This window comes from Micrasema longulum, unplaced genomic scaffold, assembly GCF_059751315.1.
Source record: "Micrasema longulum isolate JH-2025_06_02 unplaced genomic scaffold, ASM5975131v1 h1tg001028l, whole genome shotgun sequence".
Taxonomy (NCBI): domain Eukaryota; kingdom Metazoa; phylum Arthropoda; class Insecta; order Trichoptera; family Brachycentridae; genus Micrasema; species Micrasema longulum.
Genome location: NW_028278216.1, coordinates 689,998 through 712,056, shown reverse-complemented (window position 1 = coordinate 712,056; position 22,059 = coordinate 689,998). Strand labels below are relative to the sequence as shown.

Sequence of the window (22,059 nt, the reverse complement as noted above, 5' to 3'; positions counted from 1 at the left end):
GTACCTTTTGACGAAATAATCGAAAACGAAAATACGCGTGGTTATGGGTTTAAAGAACCCCACAAATCTCAAGAAGTTTCCATCTACCTGCGTATTTGGATAAAAGTAGCAGGTGCAGATTCACAGAAACTATCAGCTATTGTTGCTTCGCTTTTGGAATACGGTCGTACGTTTTCCTTCCATCCGCTCTCGAACATTCGATCACATGTTATGGAAAATTCGCTCATTGTTTGCTTTATGGAGTTTCTATTTGTATGTTTAAATCTGAGCTGGATATTTTCATGTTGCTAGACCGATATCGCTATGTTCTTTGAAACGATAAATGTTTTACTATTTTTTTACTGAAAATCGATACAGTCTTCTCATAATTTTGTTTGTAGAATTCCTTTCTGATAATAAAACAGTTTCCATTTATGATTCACATTTTTATTAATCGCTGCAAATTTTCTAATAGGCAATATGCTAAGTATAGATATGGTTGCATAGAGTTTTGTTCTTTAGATAATTTGGTCCAAATTTATCCTAAATACCCCAACAAACATCTATGTTAAAAACAAAAAACACCTGAAACATTTTGAATTGTTAGTTTGAACGCCTAATTCTAAAGAAAGAAAGATTTGATTTTCACAACACAAACTTTTAAAAGGACAAAGAATCTGCTTTGAAAATCGGAAATGAAAACTTTAAGGGTGATCACAAATAGAACCCCTTGAGATTGAATCCGCAATGAAGAAATGAGACGGACCTGTAGCACTGAAGTTGTTGTGCTGAAAAGAAGAAACGAAAATTAAGAAGACTGGAGAGATCATGTAAACATAATGGACAACTCCAGAATCCCTTACATTGCAGCTAAGTAAATTTCACCTGGTCTCCGTCTTTCTGATAGATCGTATAAAAGATGAAGGGAAAGTTGAATTTCAATGTCCCAAGAGTAGTAGCTTAAGCTTAAAAAGAACATGAAAAAAATGGCTTTAAAACAAATTAGTTTTCCTTTAATTATGTCATCAAACAATTAAACAAAAAATAATCTTACTCGTTTAAAGAAGAACTTTTGAAAACTAATGTTTGAGAATAAATAAACCGTTGGTGCAACAAATTTGTAATTGATTATTTTACTTGTAAATTATTTATCTGTACTCTATTAAACTTGAAATTCACATGCTATATAAGCTAGTTTCCGATAATAAACTATTTATAATTTAGCAGTTTATTGGGATGAAAAATTGCTGGATTTTACGATTTGGTAAATAAATGTTGAAAATAAAGGACCTAACTTATAAACTCTAGGCATAGTTACGCCTAGGCATAGTAATAGAATGAGTATAAGAATACCATCCTTATTCTTCTATTATAATAAGAATGGTATTCCTATCCGTATTCTACCACTATGCCTAGGCGCAACTTTATACCAAGTTAATGAGTAAGGCCCAAATACTCTTTTTTTGAATTTACATCAAAATGTTAGGCTAGAAAAATATCAGTAAAATAAGGGAAAAATAAAAATTCCAGGATAACGCTGAACTGAACTGAAAAATATTCGCGTTAAACAACAATACAAAAAACACGTTATTTTTACTTGTCAACTGAAAAAGATATTACGGGAATCTTATTTACTGATGCAAATTTCTTAGTACAAGTAAGATTATTATGAACTTGAAATTAAATAATTTCCATTTTTTTATAACGTTTATATGCCTATTGATTTTTTTTTTTAATAATTGCCTTGAATAAAAATCAGTTATTAACATAACTTTTATTGTTACTTAGTTAAGTCAAGTATTAGGAAGTTTCGGTGAATTGAATATTTTGTTAAGTGTGAACACAAGCAAGCGATGACAAGTTTTAGGAAGTTAGGGCGAAGTTCTCTCGATATTCAAGGTGGAGTTATCGAGCTCGGGTCCTATCGTCATCTAGTGGCTAGTTTGGCCATGGCTAGGGTCTAGGGTATCTGGGGTGAAGCGACTGGGATTGCGAAAACTTTACCTGCCACGTCGCACTAAGTGGTTCTCAATCTCCAGGACCTTGAGATATAAAAAAACATGACTATATAAAAAAGTTTGTCGATAATAAAGAACTACATCTTGATTTTAGATTTCATTATTTTATTTGAATAATTTTGAGTCAGTCGTACATATTTAATTTTTAAAACAAAAATATCAATATTTAGTTTTCATAAATAATACAAAAAAAAAAAATTGTGAACGTTTACGTTTTCTATGAAAGTGATAATGCACGCACTGTGTTATTCATTCACTTATATGGAAAGATAATTATACACACATACATAAGACCATTTACTCGTAGATCCATATATAAAATATACAAAACAAATTAAGACTCATTCCATCTGGCTGCGATTTGCTCCCACTTGCTATTTAATGATACTCACGCTTACACACACCTGAACACTAACTCACTTACTCTCATGCAAATACACACAAACACACCCTTTTGTTGTACCATAATTAAATATGTTTGATTTTTATATTGAAAATTTGTTGGTTTGTCTTTAAACCTTTTATTTATGATGTCATTTAATCATCGTCAACCATATGTTTTTGTAAAATAAATAATAAAAAAACAAATATATACAATTACATGCATATATAAAACATGCGCATACACACGCATTACAAAATGAAGTACATTATACATATACTTTATATGTCACGTAAACAGCTGCAACAATAATTGTTTCATGTTGGTATTTCAAGCACGAATAATAATAAGACTGCATCTTTTTCTAGAATTCTAAATAATTATAACACGCTTTTTACTGAAATCGATATATATTTCCTCACTTTGAACATATTTAAATAAAATGCTAAAACCTAATATAGAATAATCATTATAATTTAATCTAACTGTTCCTACCTAATATTTTATTATTTTGTACTCTTTAATATTGTTATCATTATTTAATCTTGTTTGAAAGAAGAAATGAGGAAAGACTGTTCTGGGGTTACTCCGTATGGATTCACCGGCGAAATGATTTTTGTGTCCAAATAAACAAAAAACTTTTTCTTTTAATTTTTTTATTATTTCATTATTATTGTGATCTTTTATTTTATTTTACGTGTGTCATCATGCGGAGTGGCTTTTTAAATGTACTTTTAGGCTTTTTTTGTTATTTTTTTGACATTGTATTTGGTAATGTATAGAAAAGTATAATTAGCCTATAATTTTGGTTTATTTGTAAATATTTTTTTTTGTTAAAATGGCTGTTGTTTTCTTTAAATAAATAAAATCAATTATGAGTAACTATCCAAAATATTGAACTTCATGAAAAAAAAATCTTTATAAATTCAATGTGTGGTCAAAAATGTCTACGTTAATACTGAGTTCATCATATTTTTTAAGTCCAATAGATACATTTGAGGTTATACTATTTTTTTAAAGTTAGCAGAGTTAACCGGGGCCAAACCAACATAGGGGAATACCAACACATACCTAAGGTTTTGGATCCCCCCTCCTAAATATAGCTGACCGTCAGCAACTTTGTTTATCAAATCATACAAAACATACTTGATGGTGCTTTGAAAACTTAAATCGGCAGATATTAGGTGTTAAAATATTAATTTTTGAGTATTATTCAAGACAACCGAGCTGTAGTCAGTGAGTGTTAATATAATTTAGCGAAAATTTTTAAACGTTAATTGAAATTACTACGTTACCTAAGTTTTGAATCTGGTGAGGTTGGGTTGTAATCTGATCAATGGCATGTCTGCATGACTTGGCACGGTAATTAAAATGATACAGAAAGTAACATCTATCTGTTACAATAAATTTCCATTTGAATGAAAATGTTAATAGCTTTCCATATAAACAAATAAATACGGTGATACTAAATTTATTTTCGGAATAATTGTAATAATATTAGCACCTCATGGTGTGAATGGACTAAATTTAATTAGAACCCAATATTGAAATGTTACATACGTGTACCGGGGTAGTAAGTTAAGTTTTTGGTATGATGTAAAGTTTGATACTAAAATAATCATTTGGTATAAATGCGGTCAAGGTTGATTCGAAATTTCTTCAGTAAGTTTGCATAATGGGATTACTATAAAAGTGGAATGAGATTTATTATTTTATATTTTATTTATTGAGTGGTGCTGTCAGGAAAAAGTTTTGCAAAAGAAAGTAAAGTGGAAATGAGCCAATCTCATAATATACTGGTTAGGTTAGGTTAGGTTAGGTTAGGTTAGGTTAGGTTAGGTTAGTGCGTTCGCCTGCCATTAAATAAATAAAAAATATTTGTATTTTGATAATTATAAGTCTATATAACTTTATCTTGCCGTGTGGACTTTATGATCGTATGAAATCGGCACGGCATCGTATGAAATCTCTTGAACTTTTGAAGTCTTTCAGGATTTTTCAAAGTTTTTTACTCTTTAGAAGATATAAAGCAAATTCATATTTTTTTAATGAAATAATTTGTTTATACTCAAAAACAACAGTCAGTTATTGCCGAATGTTATATGTTAGGAAACTCAACCCTTCAGGCCCTTTGTAATCAATCTTTTAGGCTTCGTTTTATTGGCAAGCGGGCCTCAGATTTAGATCACGAACACTGACGCCCTCTTGAGTCTCACATAATTTTTTTGCTGTTAATCTACATGTTATAAAGAATAGTCATTCAGATAATGCTACCTAAAATACAAAAAATAAAAAATATAATTTACTAAATGCCGGTGGCCTATGTGGTGTAAAGGTTTTTTAAATATTTTTTTTTATATGTTAGTTGCATTATTCTTTTACCTTGCTTGTAATGTACAAGGTTAGTATATACTTCAAAGCAATAGTTATTTATTTGTTTACTTAAAAATTCGTTTTTTTTTCTTTTAAATTTATATTAAATTTACTTCAATGAAAAACTTTATTTCGTTATTTTATGTAAGGATCGGTAAGATGTTTCGGCTGTGACCTGTTTCAAGAGGAAACCACAGAAAACCCCACTTGAATAGTGTTCGGCATTTGGTGTCCTGCTATCATTGATACCTTTTATTGCCTTCACTATATCTGTCATGTATAATGTTACTTCTCTTGACAAGTCCCTATGACTAATCACAACATGCACATCGTGTAAATCCTCATTTAGACTTCTGCATCGCGCCTCCAGTTGCATTCTCTGCAGACTAAAAAAGGGGCACTGCATCAATAGATGGGAGACACCTTGGAGAGTAACATCATCGCATGGGCAAAAGTTGATCTCAGATATTTTGAATCTGTGTAAATAGCTCATAAATCCGCCATGACCTGTCAGGATTTGTGTAAGTTCGTATCCTGCACGCTGCAGTTTCCTAAATTCAAAAGCATGGTAAATAGATGGAAAAAACATTTTTGTTACCTTTCCTGTGGGTTCTGCTAAATAGCGATCATTCCATAGCTGTGAAGTTCTGCTTCTTATTTTTCTCTTAGCAAAACTTATTGGAAAGTCAGCAAAATCAGGAAGTGTTTTTTTTAATGTTGCTTTCCGAGCCTTTTCGTCAGCTTTTTCATTTATTTATTTTACATAAACGACATAAATTGCTTTAAACATATATTGAACATAAATATGAAAAAAAAATACATATATAAAAACGTAACAAAAAATTATAAAATTGCATAACTATAACAATAGTAACAAGTAGGTAAATACACATAAGCAACCAAAAATATTAACGAAATAAATACATAAATATGAAAAAACAAAAAAGGAAAAACATTTTTAAATATAAAGAAAAGTTTAAGAATAATATTGCGAGAAAAAAAAAGAAACTCGTTTTATAACTATCAAGTCCAGAACCAAATATATCAGCCTTGTCCTCATACTGATTGCCATATCTATGGAGCCTAGGGATAGGCGAGTGCATGTGATAGTTGGTTCTAGAACTTGCAGAACAAAAAGGAGATCTGTGGCGGGTATGTCGACCAGGTACATGAAAACACACCAACTCCAGCAAATCTGGACCGTCAATTAATGAATTGATCACCTTAAAAAGTAATATTAGGTCAATTAGGATTCTTCTATCAGAAAGTCTTAAAATATTTGCTGAAGACAACAATTCATTTTAATTAAATAAAGCAGCTGGAATATGAAGTTTAACATTAATATATTTTAGAAATTTCTTCTGGACGCGCTCGAGTAAATCAGAATGTACACGATAAACACAAGCAAAATTCAATATTCCGACTCGTAGATTGAGAAACAATGAAGTACTGTTCATCGATCAGCATAGAACAAACTATGGCCTAAATTCTCCAATGACCCGCCTTTGTCGTATTGTTAACTCAAGACAAGATCTGGACTTTTTTGGTTTAAGTTTACAACGATTTAAACGAGCACTAAATAAATAGTCCAGATCTTGTCTCGATGTCCCTTATGTTTGTCAATGCTTCTTTCTTTTTTCTTTAAATGTTTTAAACTATTCTTTTATTGTAATATTTAAACCTTATAAATTGTATACATGGACAATGTCCGTTAAAAAATAAATAAATAAATAAATAAATAAATAATGGGGCGACCAGCGACCAGACTGGAGAAATATATTCCAAACGACTTCTAACCAGGGAGCAATAAAGTGACTTGATTGGTGCAATACTTTTAAATTTATTAGTAACCCTACAAATAAATCCCAACATACTTAGCACCTCATTTGAAATCTTGTCAATATGTTTGATAAATGTAAATTTATCATAAAAAAAATACGATAAGATCCCTAATGAAATCAACTCTTTCAATTGTTGCGTGGTTCAACAAATAGTTAAAAATTAAAGGTTTCTTACTTTTAGAAAAGGAAATAACCTGACGTTTATCTATATCGAAAAAAAATAAATATTTTTATTGCACCACTCGTGAATTCTGTTGAGATTCATCTGCAGGGTATTACAATCATTGCCAATTATTCCGCAGTGTCCTCGAAATCCAGCTAATGTACACATTTTGCGATCGATTTTTTAATATCTGGATATCAGTTCGTATACTCATGACCATTGGGTTCACCGAATTACGATCCGCAATCGCGTGACTACATGATTTACAGTCTGTAAAGGTTAAGACGCTTGACTCACACATGGAAGGTTTTGGGTTCGATTCCCGTGGAGAACACACAAATTCAATGTGATTTTTTTCAAACCTAGGATCCTATTCGAAATCTTTGCCCCCTAGACAGTGGTTAATTTGTAGATGTTGATTTTTTGTACGCGACTACACTTTGCTTTATATATGACCACATTGATAATTAAACGTCAAATAAACATAAACGCGTGAAACCAAACATTATGATTTTCATTTAAAACATTATTGAGACTGTAAGCATTACCCTTTACACTAAATAAGGTCGAATTGACCAAACCGAATTAGTTTTTTTTTTCATTTTTTTAACAGCTTTATACATCATTTGATGTGAAATATAAAAACTAAAAATTGCGGAATCAACCACTCTATTGGATAGAGTTGATTCAGAACACCACCTCTGTTTCATTATTCTCCTCAAAAGACATGACACATCTTTGTTGTAATAAAAGTATGTCAATCTTCCTAGGGAGCGACATTCAGTTTTTGTCTCCAAACATTTCGACGCATTCAAAATGTTTTTGATTAAATATTGAAATTTATACTTCTATTCATAAAATAGATAATCAAAAAATTTTGCGAAATATGTCCTCTGATTTTGGCAGCTAGCGTACTGCCATCAGAACAACTAAGAATTTCTCATTGTATTCGCTGTTAACAAAACTAAGGCCATTAAAGACGATCAGTAGGTCAAAAGAACGAAGGATCAATGGAGTATTTTTTATATTCAAAATTTATTTAATAACCTTTACGGATTATTACATTCATTTTACAAAAATAATATTTCATTTTTTATTTATACTCTGTTGTTGATAATTATATTTTTTACGCTTTTTAAGTTTGTCTGAGTCTTTTGTTAAGTTTAGTTTGATAGTTTATTGAATAATTTCAGTCCTTGATTGTCCTTGTCTTGTTTTGGAATGTTGTATGTGGTATTGTTCTGATATTCTTGTAACATGTCCATGTTTATTACACATTTTTTATGTTTTAGTTATTTGTCAACAATAATATAAGTGGATGAATCAGGTAGAAGAATTTGTGTACCTGGGAAGTATGTTTACTAGGGACGGAAAGGCCGATAAAGATATTGAAAGGAGGGTGAGTGCCGGGAACAGGGTGAACGGTGCACTAAAATCTACTTTGGCAAACAAATGTTTATCGCAGGAGGCTAAACTAGCAGTTCACAACGGAGTTCTAGTTCCAACTCTAATGTATGGGAGCGAAGTATGGAATTGGAAAAATAATGATGAAAGTAGGTTGAATGCTGTCGAAATGCGATCCCTCAGGCGAATGTGTGGTAAAACGATGTATGATAGGTGCACAAATGCCGAGATCCGTGAAGTGTGTAAGGCTGAGACATGCATTATTGACAGAATTAAGAAAGGGGTGCTGCGTTGGTTTGGACATGTAGAGCGAATGGACAGCGAAAGAACGACTAAAAGGATCTACGATGCAAATGTTGATGGATGCAGAAAACGAGGAAGACCGAAAAAGACATGGCACGATCAAGTCCATCAAATACTTGAAGATGGACGTGTCAAAAGTAGGAATAATCGGCGTGCGTGCATAAGAAGATGTATAAATGTAGAGGAAGCGAGGTCTGTATGCCAAGATAGAGTGTTATGGCGTTCTATCCTCTCTGCCTACCCCTACGGGGAAACGGCGTGATGGTTTGTTGTTGTTGTTGTTGTTACTTATGTATAAATTTAAAGATTATTGTTGAAAAAGTTCATTCACATTAAATTGTTTAGTTTTTTTAAAGATTTCTTTAGTTGGTGTTAGATAAAGTCATATACTAGCTTCTATATTTTATGCCGTTGTCGTCTGTTTATGTCATTTTGGTTTCCTGTTAAACATAGTTGTTGCATTTAACATATTTAAGACTTAAAACATTTAAGTTTGTAAGTGAAAATTCTTGATGGAAGTTCATTGTAATTTATTATATAAATAAAACACGAGTGATACTAATCCACAAATTTGGAATATCCAGTGACCGGTTAGAAATCATTATTTACAAAACCACACTCACGAAAGATGAGACACCAAAAAAATAAAAAATACTTAAACTCATTAAAATAGCATTATATCAATTCATTAGTTAACCCATAGAAAATTTATTGATAATGATCCTTAAGATAAAAATAACTTTATTTAATTTACTTACATATAACTTTGAATTATGTATCCTTACCTCTGTTCTGTATAAATACATTTAACTTTTTAATAAAGATACCAGTCTCGAAGATGTCGCGAAAGCGATGAAACCGGTCACTGGATATTCCAAATTTGTGGATTAAAGTATCACTCGTGTTTTATTTAATGTAAGCTGTCCGTGTCAATTGTCTGTCTATTGTTAGTCCTAAATATTTAACATGATCAATTTCATTTTATTATACCGTTTTCATGTATTCATCATCATAATTCACCTTTTTTCACCTAAAGGTGCATAGGGCACTACATTGGTACATCAATCGCAGCTTATCTTGATCATTTATAAAAACACTTTTTGAAATAAATATTTCATGCCAACCATGTCGGGGATTGAATGCGAGACCTCTTGCGTGGTAGCCAAACGCGCCGACCACTACACCACGAGGCCGATATTCAATGTATAGTGGGTGGGAAACCATCAACATTATAATTTATGTTAATTATTTATACGCTACCTCTACCTTTTTTTATTTGACCTGGTAGTCATTATTATCATTCCCCTTTCTGGATCCAGTGGTACATATCCTTCTTCTTTAGCCCTGTCCTCTCCACTGCTAACACATGGGGAAATACAACAGAGTGGGACATACACATTTTAACAGATGAAGTTAGAACAATACTTGATTCCCTCTCAAAAATTTTTGATTTCTGTATTTCGCCATGTGTTCTTATCCCACATTTAAAATAATAAAAGCTTAATCCCAACTTCGGTCCAAAAACTCACAAAAATGAATTGTTTAGCAAACTAGTTGTAAATATTAATGTTTTTGTCCCCTGTTAAAATTCTTATTTGATCTTATCTCCAAAATATGTTAAAAATCGTACGAAAACTGTTAATGTTGTAAACAATTTACCAGTCTTGAAGATGCCTACTTAGACGAAAGCGCTCGTTGGTCAAAATAATAAAAAGTAAAACTAAACCATGAAGTTTCATTGATAAATTTATTTATAATTTTATCATATCATTAAATATGGAGTTTTATCAAGAAATATCAAAAGAAAGCATCAATATTATATTATGTATTGTCAAAAAAAGTTTTTTTCCCAAATGAGTTTCTTTAATAACTCCTGGGAGTATAATATGTACTTTTTGTATTTTATGTTTTAATAATAATAAAAATAAAAAAAACTTATGCCAATCTTTCTTTATTCCACACTGTGTTTATGGCCAAGAGATCTATGAAAAGCTGAAAGATCTAGCCCAACAAACTTTGAGTAGTTTGTCGAATTGATATGTAAAATATGTTAGTTATACAGAATAAATTATGAAAAAAACACGCGGATGTTAAAAAAAAGTTATAATTCGAACTTTACAATTTAATCGCTCGTTGGCTCTAATGACACACATTTGTACAACACATTGCACTTATTTGATGGCCGCAGTTCTCAAACAGTGTCATATTTTAACCAAGACAATCAAGATGTTCTTTAAAAATGTTAAAGCGTTTTTTAAAATTAATACATTGACATTGCTTTAAAAAGTGAAAACTAAAACAAAAACACTTGAATGAAGGATGCATGGTTTAAGAGCAATTAAAAAAAGCGTGTTAATTTAGTTTTTTGCCTATCCTGGAAATTTTACTTTTCTGAGTTATGGCTCTATTTTATTGGATGTGCCAAATACATATTGCCAAAAATACGCTGTATTTTACAATAAGTAGTGCGAACTTTTTCTGTTGTTTTATCGTCCTAATTACGGGATATTTAATAAACAAACATGTCTTTGAGACAAATTTAAAGGAAAGATCTGCGAACGTCTCCAAAATTTACTTTCATGATATGTAAACAGGTGAGTTAATTAAAGTCGATGGTTTACAGGTTTACAGTTTGTTCACTGTGACAGATTAAGGAGTTTGAACTTTAGGGAAAACTCATTTGGCTTTGTGAAACGTTATCGTAATAAATTGAAGGAATCCTTAGACAAATTAATACAAATTTAATTCCGGGAACCTCTGATACTAATTTCGTTTCACTTTATTTTCAATTAATTAGTTCACTGAAACAAATAATTGAATGCCAATGAAACAAATTAATATGGCAAGGTGTTGAATAGTATCATGCAAAAACAGTATTAAGAATTCAACGTTTAATAAAGCCTATCTAGATACGTGGGTAAAAAAATATTATTTGAAAATATACTACAGCTTGCATGTAGACCGACGGATACATAATAAATGTAGGTAAGAACTTATATTGCAAATAGTTAGAATTGTGTAATGGAGTGTGGGTTTCTTTAATCTGAGGAGAAGTCAATTTAACCCTTGGCTGTAGTCTGATAAAAAGTAAAAAATATAATAATAATTATTAGATAAAAACAATCATTTCCTAATGTATTTCTAATAAAAAAATGTAATAGATGAATTTGCGTAAGAAAAATAGAAGTGATTTTCGACTGGAAGATTACGCTTCTTAAAATTTAGACTATACTAAGGTAGTTATAATTATTATAAGTGAAATAAAATAAATGAAAATAAAGTGTATAAGTAACGTTTGGTGAAATTATTTAAATATGATAGATTGTAATTAATTTCGGTCCCAAGACCAAATGAAAAAGAAGAATGGTTTCTCCGTAAGGTTAGCGACTTGTCTAGGGTTAAAAAAACAGTATTCACAGCGAGTCCAAAACTCCCAGCCTCGGAACACGGACGTATCTGGAAAACGACCTATGCAAGAAAACGGAATAAATGATTTGGGAAATAAAAAGATTGCATAAAACAATTAAAGTCAGTCGAAAAAAAAGTGTAACATCGAGTCATTAGAAGACAAGAGTACTCCAAACGATAGAGTATCAACATTCAAAATGCTGCTTCAGAAACTCTAAGAAAAAGATGAGTTTATATTAGGAGAACCCATAAGTAATGTCGTTTTTGTTGATGCGCCATCTTTAAAATAGTCTCCTTGGCCTCTTTTGATTCAATGATTCATTCAATTTACCCAACTTTGCCGTCACTGTCCGACCTTGTGGCAATAGTTCGAAGTAAATTATTCCTTTTAAAGCCCACCATACCGAAAATAACACTTGCCCGAAGGCAATGACCATTTAGGGGTTGGAACAACACTTTGTTTGCGTTTTAACCGTTTTTTTTTATTAATTACATTTAAATAAGAAACCCTTTCTTCATCACCAGTCACGAGGGTTTTATTATTAAATGTTGTGAAGATACTTTGGGAAAGAGAAATATCTGATACATTAAGTAAAAAAACAAACTGTGAATTGTCTAAAGAAATAGCAGCAATTACTAGTATTAGACAGGAAGTTAGCTTGAGTCCCTTTCTTTTTAAGATCATACACTTTTCTCTATGTTTTTATTTGCTTTTTCATTTTTGAATATTTATGTAAATATTTCGTAAGTATTTTTGGTTGCTTATGTTTATTTAGTTATGACAATTGTTATAATTTTGCAATTGTATCATGTATTTATAGATGTATATTTATATTCTATGTACAAAACAAATTCAGAAAGTTATAAAAAAAAATTACAGTACATTTTTTGTTTATATATAACTTATATTTCCACGTAGTTGCTTTCCCGTTCTATGCAGAATGTAAGTAGCGGCACACGCTTTTTGATGCCCTCCTCCTAGAGCTCTTCGTCCACTTCAAGACCTCTTGTTTCACCTCTTCATCGGTTAATTTTTTCCCCACCTATGTGAGTCTTCAAGAAGGTGGAGAGACGAAAATTTGGAGGCGCTAAGTCAGAGGAGTATGCAGGGTGGTTCAAAATATCCCAGCCAAACGAGTTCAAATCGTGCAAAAATTTCTGTCGTAGTTTTTCTATTTTTCTTTTTTTCACTTGGCAGGATTTCTTATTGATATCTTTCACCAAAACGAACCCTACGAGACAAGTTTTGGTATTGACAAAGGTTGCCAGCGCTTGTTGTGTTCAGAAAACCCCCCACTACCAATTTCTGTTGCGAACTTTTGGAAGAAAAAAAATTCTCACAGCACGAGAGCCAAACAGTACCCTTTCTTTCTTGATATGCCTAGTATATTTTAAAAGCAATTAACATATACGAGATATATCATCGTATATGTTAATTGCTTTTATGTAAAAATAAATTTAATTGTAATTAAATAACAAATAAACTCGGATTGAGAAAAATCAGGTTGTATTATAACAATATCGCTAAGAATCGATCCTGAAACTTTCGGATGTGAGACAAGCGTATTAGCTATTATATACACCGTGGTATTTATACGATAAACAATTTAAGTATTTAAAAGTTTACAGAAAAAAAAAACGATGATTCGTAAAATCTATAATTTTCATCCAAGCGAATATTAGTTCGCCGGTTAACAATACCTCCCCTATTATATGGAAAGGCTTGTGTGAACGTGGCCTTAGGGTGATTGATGCTTTAGTTAGATTGACTCGCGCAGAGCGATAAGGCATACCTTCCTCACCTGACTGTTATTAACGTAAAAATAAAGGTGGCTTCCAGGTACATTTATTCTAAGGAAAGAAGAAAACGGGAAATGGGCTTATAAAATGGTTGGAATCAGAAATAAGATGATAGAATTAATAGCCGGGTATACGTACGGCGTACGGCGCGAGGGTAAAAACTTTTCAGATTTAATTTAAGAAAAAAACTAAGACGGAATATTTGAAACGTTTATTTTTGTTGAAATTTATTGCAAAAGCGAAAAAACACTTTTGATAAGGCATAAATAAATCCAGGTATTAACTCTTTTACTGCACAAAAGCCAGCAGATGGAAAGGTTGAGGAAATGTAGATGTTTTAATATAAGCAGAATGGTCGCAATGGGTAAAATGTAAAATAAAATATTTTTATTTTTTTTAAATATATTTATTTTTGTTAATCTTTGCTTTTAATTTTTGTAAAAAATTGTAAGTTTCAATATGTCCATGTATTTATAATTTTCTCAAACTGAACGGTTTGGGTAGGTAGGAATAAATTATGAAATAAAATAAAAATATGCCCGCCCTTATATATATATATATTGGATATGTATATAAAGTGTCAAATAATAAATAAATAAAATGGCCACATGAACCAGTCAATAAATGTATTTATTTATCAACAGACACTTTTCATGTATACAATTTAAACGTTTTAAATATTACAATAAAATAACAGTTTAAAACATTTAAAAAAATAAAAAAAGAAGCGTTGACAAACATAAGGGACATCAAGACAAGATCTAGACTATTTATTTAATGCTCGTTTAAATCGTTGTAAACTTAAACCAAAAAAGTCCAGATCTTGTCTTGAGTTAACAATACGACAAAGACGGGTCATCGGAGAATTGAGGCCATAGTTTGTTCTATGATGATCGATGAACAGTACTTCATTGTTTTTCAACCCACGAGTCAGAATATTAAATTTTACTTGTCCCAGTAATGATGAAACATCGATTATACCATTTAGTATGCCGAACATAAATATGTAGTCAATATTAGTTCTACGTTTTTGTAGACTAGAAATATTTAACATTGACTCGATATCAGCATAAGAATAATTACTTCTCTCTAGCCCAAGCATGCACGCTACTTTTCGAAGAAAGCTATGTTGCATTATATCATAAAATCATAAGCGCTGTAATTGCCTAGACATCCATATTCCTTTATCACGTGTGTTTTCCCTCTCTGTTAAAATTAATTTCAATCTCAATAATTCTTTCAGGATTGAAATCCAAAATTTTCTACTAACATTTGGACATACTTAAAATACTGTTGACTAACTGTGTTTTAGTAAACATACTGTTATTGTTTTAGATAGAAAATAGAATTTCTAACCATTGTATATCTAACTAATCTAATGTTTTATATCAATTTTGTAAATCAAAACTAAGACAGAGGCATGCAAACGTCCTTGCTCCTAAACTATATAATTCCTACTTTAAAGAAACAACGGAAAATGAGAATATTGGCTTCTCTGGTTCTAATAATTTATTTATAAACTGGGTCAAATATAAAAGTCAATGTTTTCTTTTCCCGATAAACTTTTAATTTGCTCTCATATTTTTTCGTAATTAAATTATTTACTTTAATTGAATAATTTTTGCTCTACACCTATTTTGTATTTTTTCTATTTATTTTCCACTTACTTATGTTTAAAAAAATCAATATTAAGCTGAGTATAACTTTAAATTTAAATTTAATATGTTTAAAAAATATGAATTTATATGTTCATCTACATGGTGTAGCAGCTAATTGACTCACGCACGGAAGGTTCTGGGTTCGATTTCCAATGAGAACACAAAAATTTAAATTAGATTTTTCGCAAGCCTCTGTGTTTTGTGATGTAATTCACCACTGTTATTAGGCTCCTGGCCTGTTGTGGTGCAAAAAGAAATAAAAAAATAAAAATCAATACATTGTAGATTCTACACAATAGATTTCATAATGTTCTGTCGATCTAGTATACATGCACAGGCCATGCCTATGTTCGATTTTTTAGTTTTAAAAAATAAAGTGATATATTATGTAATGAAAAATTTACCAAATGTAAAAAAAAAAAAATGTAAATATAACAGTTCTACAAAAACGTATCCCTTCCAATTAAACATTTTGTTAGTTTTCTTCATCCTTAAACTCTCAACAGTAAAAGAGTACGCGTGAAAATGGAATATTGAAACCTAACGTATAAAGAGAATCTTAATTCAACCTAACCTAACCTAACGTATAAAGAGAATCTTAATTCAACCTAACCTAACCTAACGTATAAAGAGAATCTTTATTCAACCTAACCTAACCTACTGTATAAAGAGAATCTTAATTCAACCTAACCTAACCTAACGTATGAAGAGAATCTTAATTCAACCTAACCTAACCTAACGTATAAAGAGAATCTTAATTCAACCTAACCTAACCTAACGTATAAAGAGAAACTTAATTCAACCTAACCTAATCTAACGTACTAAGAGAATCTTAATTTATTTAAAATGAAACACTTTGTAATTTTTACCACAAAAAAGTTTAATATTTTATAACACAACTAGTTTCATCATCGTTATATTTACACCTAATGATGGGTATTTCAGAATACCTGAAACTAGTTGTGTTATTTTATGTGGTAAAAATTACAAAGTGTTTCATTTTCAATAAATTCAAAATGTTTTTCCACAAAATAAATGCTGAAACAATAAATAATATACACACTCTAAAATGCCTTATAAGAATAAGAAAGTCAACTTCATATTTACAGAATGGTGAATTTTACACAATGCGTTAAGTGATCACTCAAACCAGCCGATAACAGATCTTACGCTGTGTAAATGTTTAGACTATGTTGAATATTCTCAATAGCTTCATCTCCGTTGAAAATATATCTTATACAATACTTTATTTATTTTTTAATGTGTTTATTTCACAATTAAAACACTGCAGAAAACTCTAGATCACTAAACATTCTTCTGACTGACAACATACCTTCGACATTTCGGAGTTCAAGCGTGTTTCCAGAAAACCTCCTCGCCCGTCTTAGAACCTTCATAGGTGAAGTAATTAATGAAGATTAAACATAGACATGTCCTGAACCCTAAAACATGATAACACTTAACTCATGCCCACACGCTCAGTCATGCCCGACGCGAATTTAGCCGTTCGTTGATCACCAGCTAGGTGTGACGTTTAGAATCGAAACAAAAATGCCTACTTGTGCCATGAAAACGTGTTAAAACCTTTTGGACAGATATTGTTAAAAAGATTATATAACTTTTTATTGGTCAATATTTGTTCTTAGTTCAATTATGAGTGATTGACAAAGCTTTAAAAAAATCATATTCAAAATAAATATATTTTTTTGTAAACAATTAGCGGAACAATTACGAAGCTCTTCTTAGTTACAGTGATGCACTGATAGAAATAAGTTTTAATAGTAATCATCATCATCATCATCATCAGCCGTCTCTTGTCCAATGTTGAACATAGGCCTCCCCCTTTAGTCTCCATATTTCCCTGTCCTGAGCCAACCGCATCCAACCACTTCCTGCAACTCGTCTTATGTCATCAGACCACCTTGTCTGAGGCCTGCCGACACTTCTTCTACCCGTTCTGGGTCGCCATTCCAGGACTTTTTTGGTCCACCTAGAGTCTGTGATTCTGGCTATATGACCAGCCCAGCTCCATTTCTGGTTGGCAGCCCTATGGACCACATCGTAGTAAACGTAATTAATAGTCATAAACGTGAGTTAATATTACCCCTTGGTTTCTTAAAATTCAATAAAAATTTGTAAATGGGAAATTATAAGGAATTTAAGGAAAGAACCTGAACGAATGTTGATTGTCAACGATAAAATACAAACTTTTTTATGTACCAAAAATTAGTATCCTCCAATTTTTGGTAGCATTTGCATAGTTACTATGGGTACGTTTTCGTGTCACTACTTTTTAAAATATTTCGCTCTATAGAGAATGTCTATTTATTACACTAACGTCAATGAGATTAAGCATTTTATATGGTGTGGTAGCGAGAATTTCAAATATGATATAAAACTTTTTTGAAAAATGTTCTAATTTACTCATAAAGGTAGGGTTACGTTATTTTGTCGTGTTGTGGAGTGATGTGTTAGGGAGATATCTGGCGCGTACTACTTCAATCTATTTTATATGGTTAAAATTACCTATTTTAGCGTGGTCTGTCGTGACGCGCCATGATACATTCCTAATCCAACGATTTTTAAGTCTGCGCCAGAGTGATAGAGGGGGGTTATGGTGCGTCACAACACATATACAAATACACAATGTGTTAATAGAAACGTTTCCTTAACGCATTGAGTCACTATTAATAGCTACGCGAGAACGTTCAGCAAACACGATGAATGATCAATAAAACTGATGGAAGAGCTCTCAACATAGCTGACTACTCAAAAATACGACACAACAATGTAAAAATGACATCTCACTATCACGATAGACCATATCTCAACACAACATACGAGCACAGTATAATTCTACCTTAGACCATGGCTGCGGGAATGTAACTCTAAGAATGGATATTAAAGCCATTTTGTTTCGTTTCAAACACCGTCAAAAATGTTTGTCCAGACCAAAAGCACAGAATAACCAAAGACCAAGTCATACCAGTCCTGCTACTGCAGGGCCATTTGTGGAAAGAATTACTTAAGTTAAAATATTTTTTAGGTAAATATCGTTTCCTGACTTATATGCATTGACTGTCATTTGAAAAAATGTTTAGTGATGTAGAGTTAAGAAGAGAGTTGAAAATATTATGCCAACATAAATTTATCAGTACAAAATAAGATAATACGAAATGTTACCTGTATAGAGGAATCCCCGCATCATCCCTGAACCAAAATACCATGTGAACTTTGTCCTGATGTCCTGATGATATATCACAAGGAAGTTCAGCTTTTTTCCCTTCCACAGCCTGGATATCGATAGTTCGAACTGCAAAAAATGTAATCGATTTTAAAACAACATCAAATAAATTATCCTTCTCAACATATTTGGAGATGGACATTATCACCCCCTTGATCCGGGATATGAAAATATAACAAGGGCAAGACATAATATTATTGTCATTTTGTCTCCCTTTAACACAACATTTGGACAAAGTTGCAAGGATTATTTTTTGAAAAATTGTTTAACATGCTCCTTAACAAAATAAAGCTGATAATACTGATAACAAAAATAAATCAAAATCTGGTTCAAGCAAATAATCTTACAAAAAAAAACAATATTTAAGTAACATGTGAAATATGAGTGACTCTTAAGCTTATTTTGAATAAAAAAATAATAAATAAAATAACTGGTAAATACAGTTTTTTGTTATGTGCAAAAATATAATTAAAAATTCTTGGTTTTAGTATTTTTTATGAATTAACTTTTAAGTATCTATGTGAATGTGTAAAATATTATGTTGGTATTGTTGTATAGTAACTAAGGTACGGTAAACAAATTATAAATATTTTATACAGTATGAAGGGATTTTCATCACTCAAAAAGCAAAATTTACACCTATACATTTTGTAATAAATCAAACATTTAAATCAAGAAATGAACTTTTCAATTCGCAAAACAGAACGAAAATTTTGCGAACGGTTCATCGATATATTATTTTGGCAAACGAGCAAATTTAAAAGCAGTCATCATTTTATCAGAAAAAGTCTATATTCCATTTACATTTCAATATTTCAGCACTGAGCTTAATATTTTAACAAACAGGCAATTTTCCTAGACCAATAAATATGTAAAATAGAGCTTGTTATACAGAATATTGGATCCCGAGGGTGAATAGGTAGACTGTCGTACATTAAAGATGAAAATTTTAAACTTGAAAAAAATATTGATCTAAAATATCAAAGACAAATTTCTGTGTTTAGAAAAATAAAAAATACAGTTTTTTATGTGAAATAGAACCAGAATCCTGGAAGTGTGTTTTTGACTGGACGGATATGCTCAGGTAAAAATCCTGCAAAGGAAAATTAAGTGGAGATTATTAGTCATAAAATGTAGTGTAATCAGGTTGTGATCCCGTCGGTAGTGTCATGGGCTTACGGATCAGAAATCTAAGGTTAAAATCCCGCTTAACCACAAATAGTTTTCCATTTTCTTTTAGTAAATTATTAACAATTCTTTAAAAATGCACCCCTGATTTGAAAAACTCAAGAACGCAAACATTTACTTTATAAAATAAAAATAACGCATGCCTACCACGCTTAAGGCCCGTTCGATTTGTGGCTGTGTGGACGGAAAATATTAGTTTTGAAGGTAGGACTAACATAGAAATGTAAAGCTGATAACCTTACCTTCTTGTAATAAATAATCGAGATATGCTTCATTTTATGTGCCAATGCAGTGCTACATGGACAAACAGGTGTGGTTAGAGGGGTATGCTAGTTATGATAAGTAGGCACAAGGGATAGACGTTTGATGAAAACCTGAGAGAGAGAACGTGCTTTTCTTGGTTGAGTTTTTCAACTTATATTGACACCATTTAAAAAATATATATATTTTTTTTCATTAGTTCCTTGACGGGTTACATTCATTTAACAAAATATTTTACCTTTTAAAATTCACATTCTACTGTTAATAATAATATTTTTAACATATTTTGTAGAGGTTGTCTGAGTCTTTTGTTTAGTTTTTTCTGGCATGTAACATATTTTCAATTTTACATAGGCTTTGTACGTTTTTTTTTTTTCCTTTTTTGGAATTAAGTTTTTGATTTAAAAGAAAGACTCGATAATGTCGCCACTTTGCTAATTAAATAGTTGATATGAATGGTCCATGTCAATTGTCTGTCTATTGTTAGTCCTAAGTATTTAACATGTTCAATTTCAGTTAATCGTTCATTATTTATGTTAACATTTACTTTATGTCATTTTTTTCTAGATAAAAAATGGATAATATTGCATTTTTGCAAGAGTTTCAACTATTTCCAAGCCATTTATTTTTATATCCACGCCTGAAAGAAAAGCATTTCAAGACTATCAACGGGATTCAAACAGCTTGTACCGTGGCCTTAAAAAGCATTCCGGACGTCTACCGTGGCGCATTCGTTGCTGGAGCCACTATGCCGGAGGAGCCTATTTTGAAGAATTTTGATGTTGTGTGACATAAAGTTCAATAAACTGTTTGTAATCGACTCACTGACATTACTTTCCAGACACATCAAATACAGCATTTAAAAAAAAGAGAAACATTTGACTAAATTTTAGTATTCCGCTGAATAAAATATTTTAAAATATTGGTTAAAATTTTTAAAAAGTTTAAAGTTTATTTATTGCTTTGTATAGTATTGATTTGTATTGTTAATGATACTATAAAGGTCTGTCTACGGTTTTAATATAAAACCATTTGATGCTTTTAGCGATACGAAAATTCACTGCCAAAGGTTTAAAAATAACAATATCCCTTGTACATAAAGGTCTCTTTGAAAATCTCTTTTATACAATTTTAAAGTTCTAGATTTAAACGAAATTGCTCCTTAATGCTTTAATTACCATTCCTTTGAAAACGAAGACAGAAGAGACAAAAGGAATGCACCAGTATAGGGCAATGTGCCTTGAGTTTGGTTTAATTACTGCCTTTCGTACTGCTAAAAATAAACTTCGGTTCGTATAAGCTTAAGTGGTATTGCTGGAATCTTGATCTTTGAACGTTCTCGACCATTTTATCTTGAAAATTTTTTGTAGACGTGTAGAAAATGTGTAGACATTAAGTACTGCTTACTTGATCAATGCTTTTCTGCTCGAGAATTTCAAATTTAAATGCGCTTTATAATTTTAATATCAAAGCACTTTAAATTAAATTAAAAAAGAGAATTTCAAAATAACGAAATAAAAAATTAACAAATGTTCTTACAACGCAAATGATTTTTTATGATTTTGAGTGATATGCTTTTCTACAGAAATAAAGTTTTGAACTGATTAATTTTTATCATGACGGACACGGTATATTCATAATTTGTTCTAAATAATAAATCAGATTCGATCAATAACTTATTATGTTATCTGTTACTTTTTATCTAGTATTTCTACAAAAAACATAAAGTTAAAACTTAAAGTTAAGACATGTGTTAAACAATTTGTAAATGAAGTATTATGTTATATTATTAAAACAAACACATGAATGTGTTTATTGTGCAAAATTAAAAAAAATATCTTATTACTCGATAAATGATCTTAACGGGTGCTTGTACAAAAATGCGTTTAATTTTATGAGATTTTAATAATATTATTAATATTGAAAGCATTACAATAAAAATTAAAAGCATGACAACATGAGTGGAAATAAAAAAAAACTTGGCAACCATAGGCTTATCACACAATTGAATTGCTTATCTAAAATTCTAGAAAAAAA

The 22,059-nt window shown here is 31.0% G+C and overlaps 1 protein-coding gene across 1 annotated transcript in view; it reads right to left on the bottom strand.

Annotated features, from left to right (window-relative positions):
* Positions 1–22,059, bottom strand: part of LOC148277478 (kin of IRRE-like protein 1) — a 203,180-nt gene that overhangs the window by 80,276 nt on the left and 100,845 nt on the right. The window contains exon 3 of the mRNA XM_088232848.1: positions 18,513–18,642. Coding sequence (XP_088088974.1) covers positions 18,513–18,642 — 130 coding nt within the window. The remainder of the gene's footprint in view (positions 1–18,512; positions 18,643–22,059) is intronic.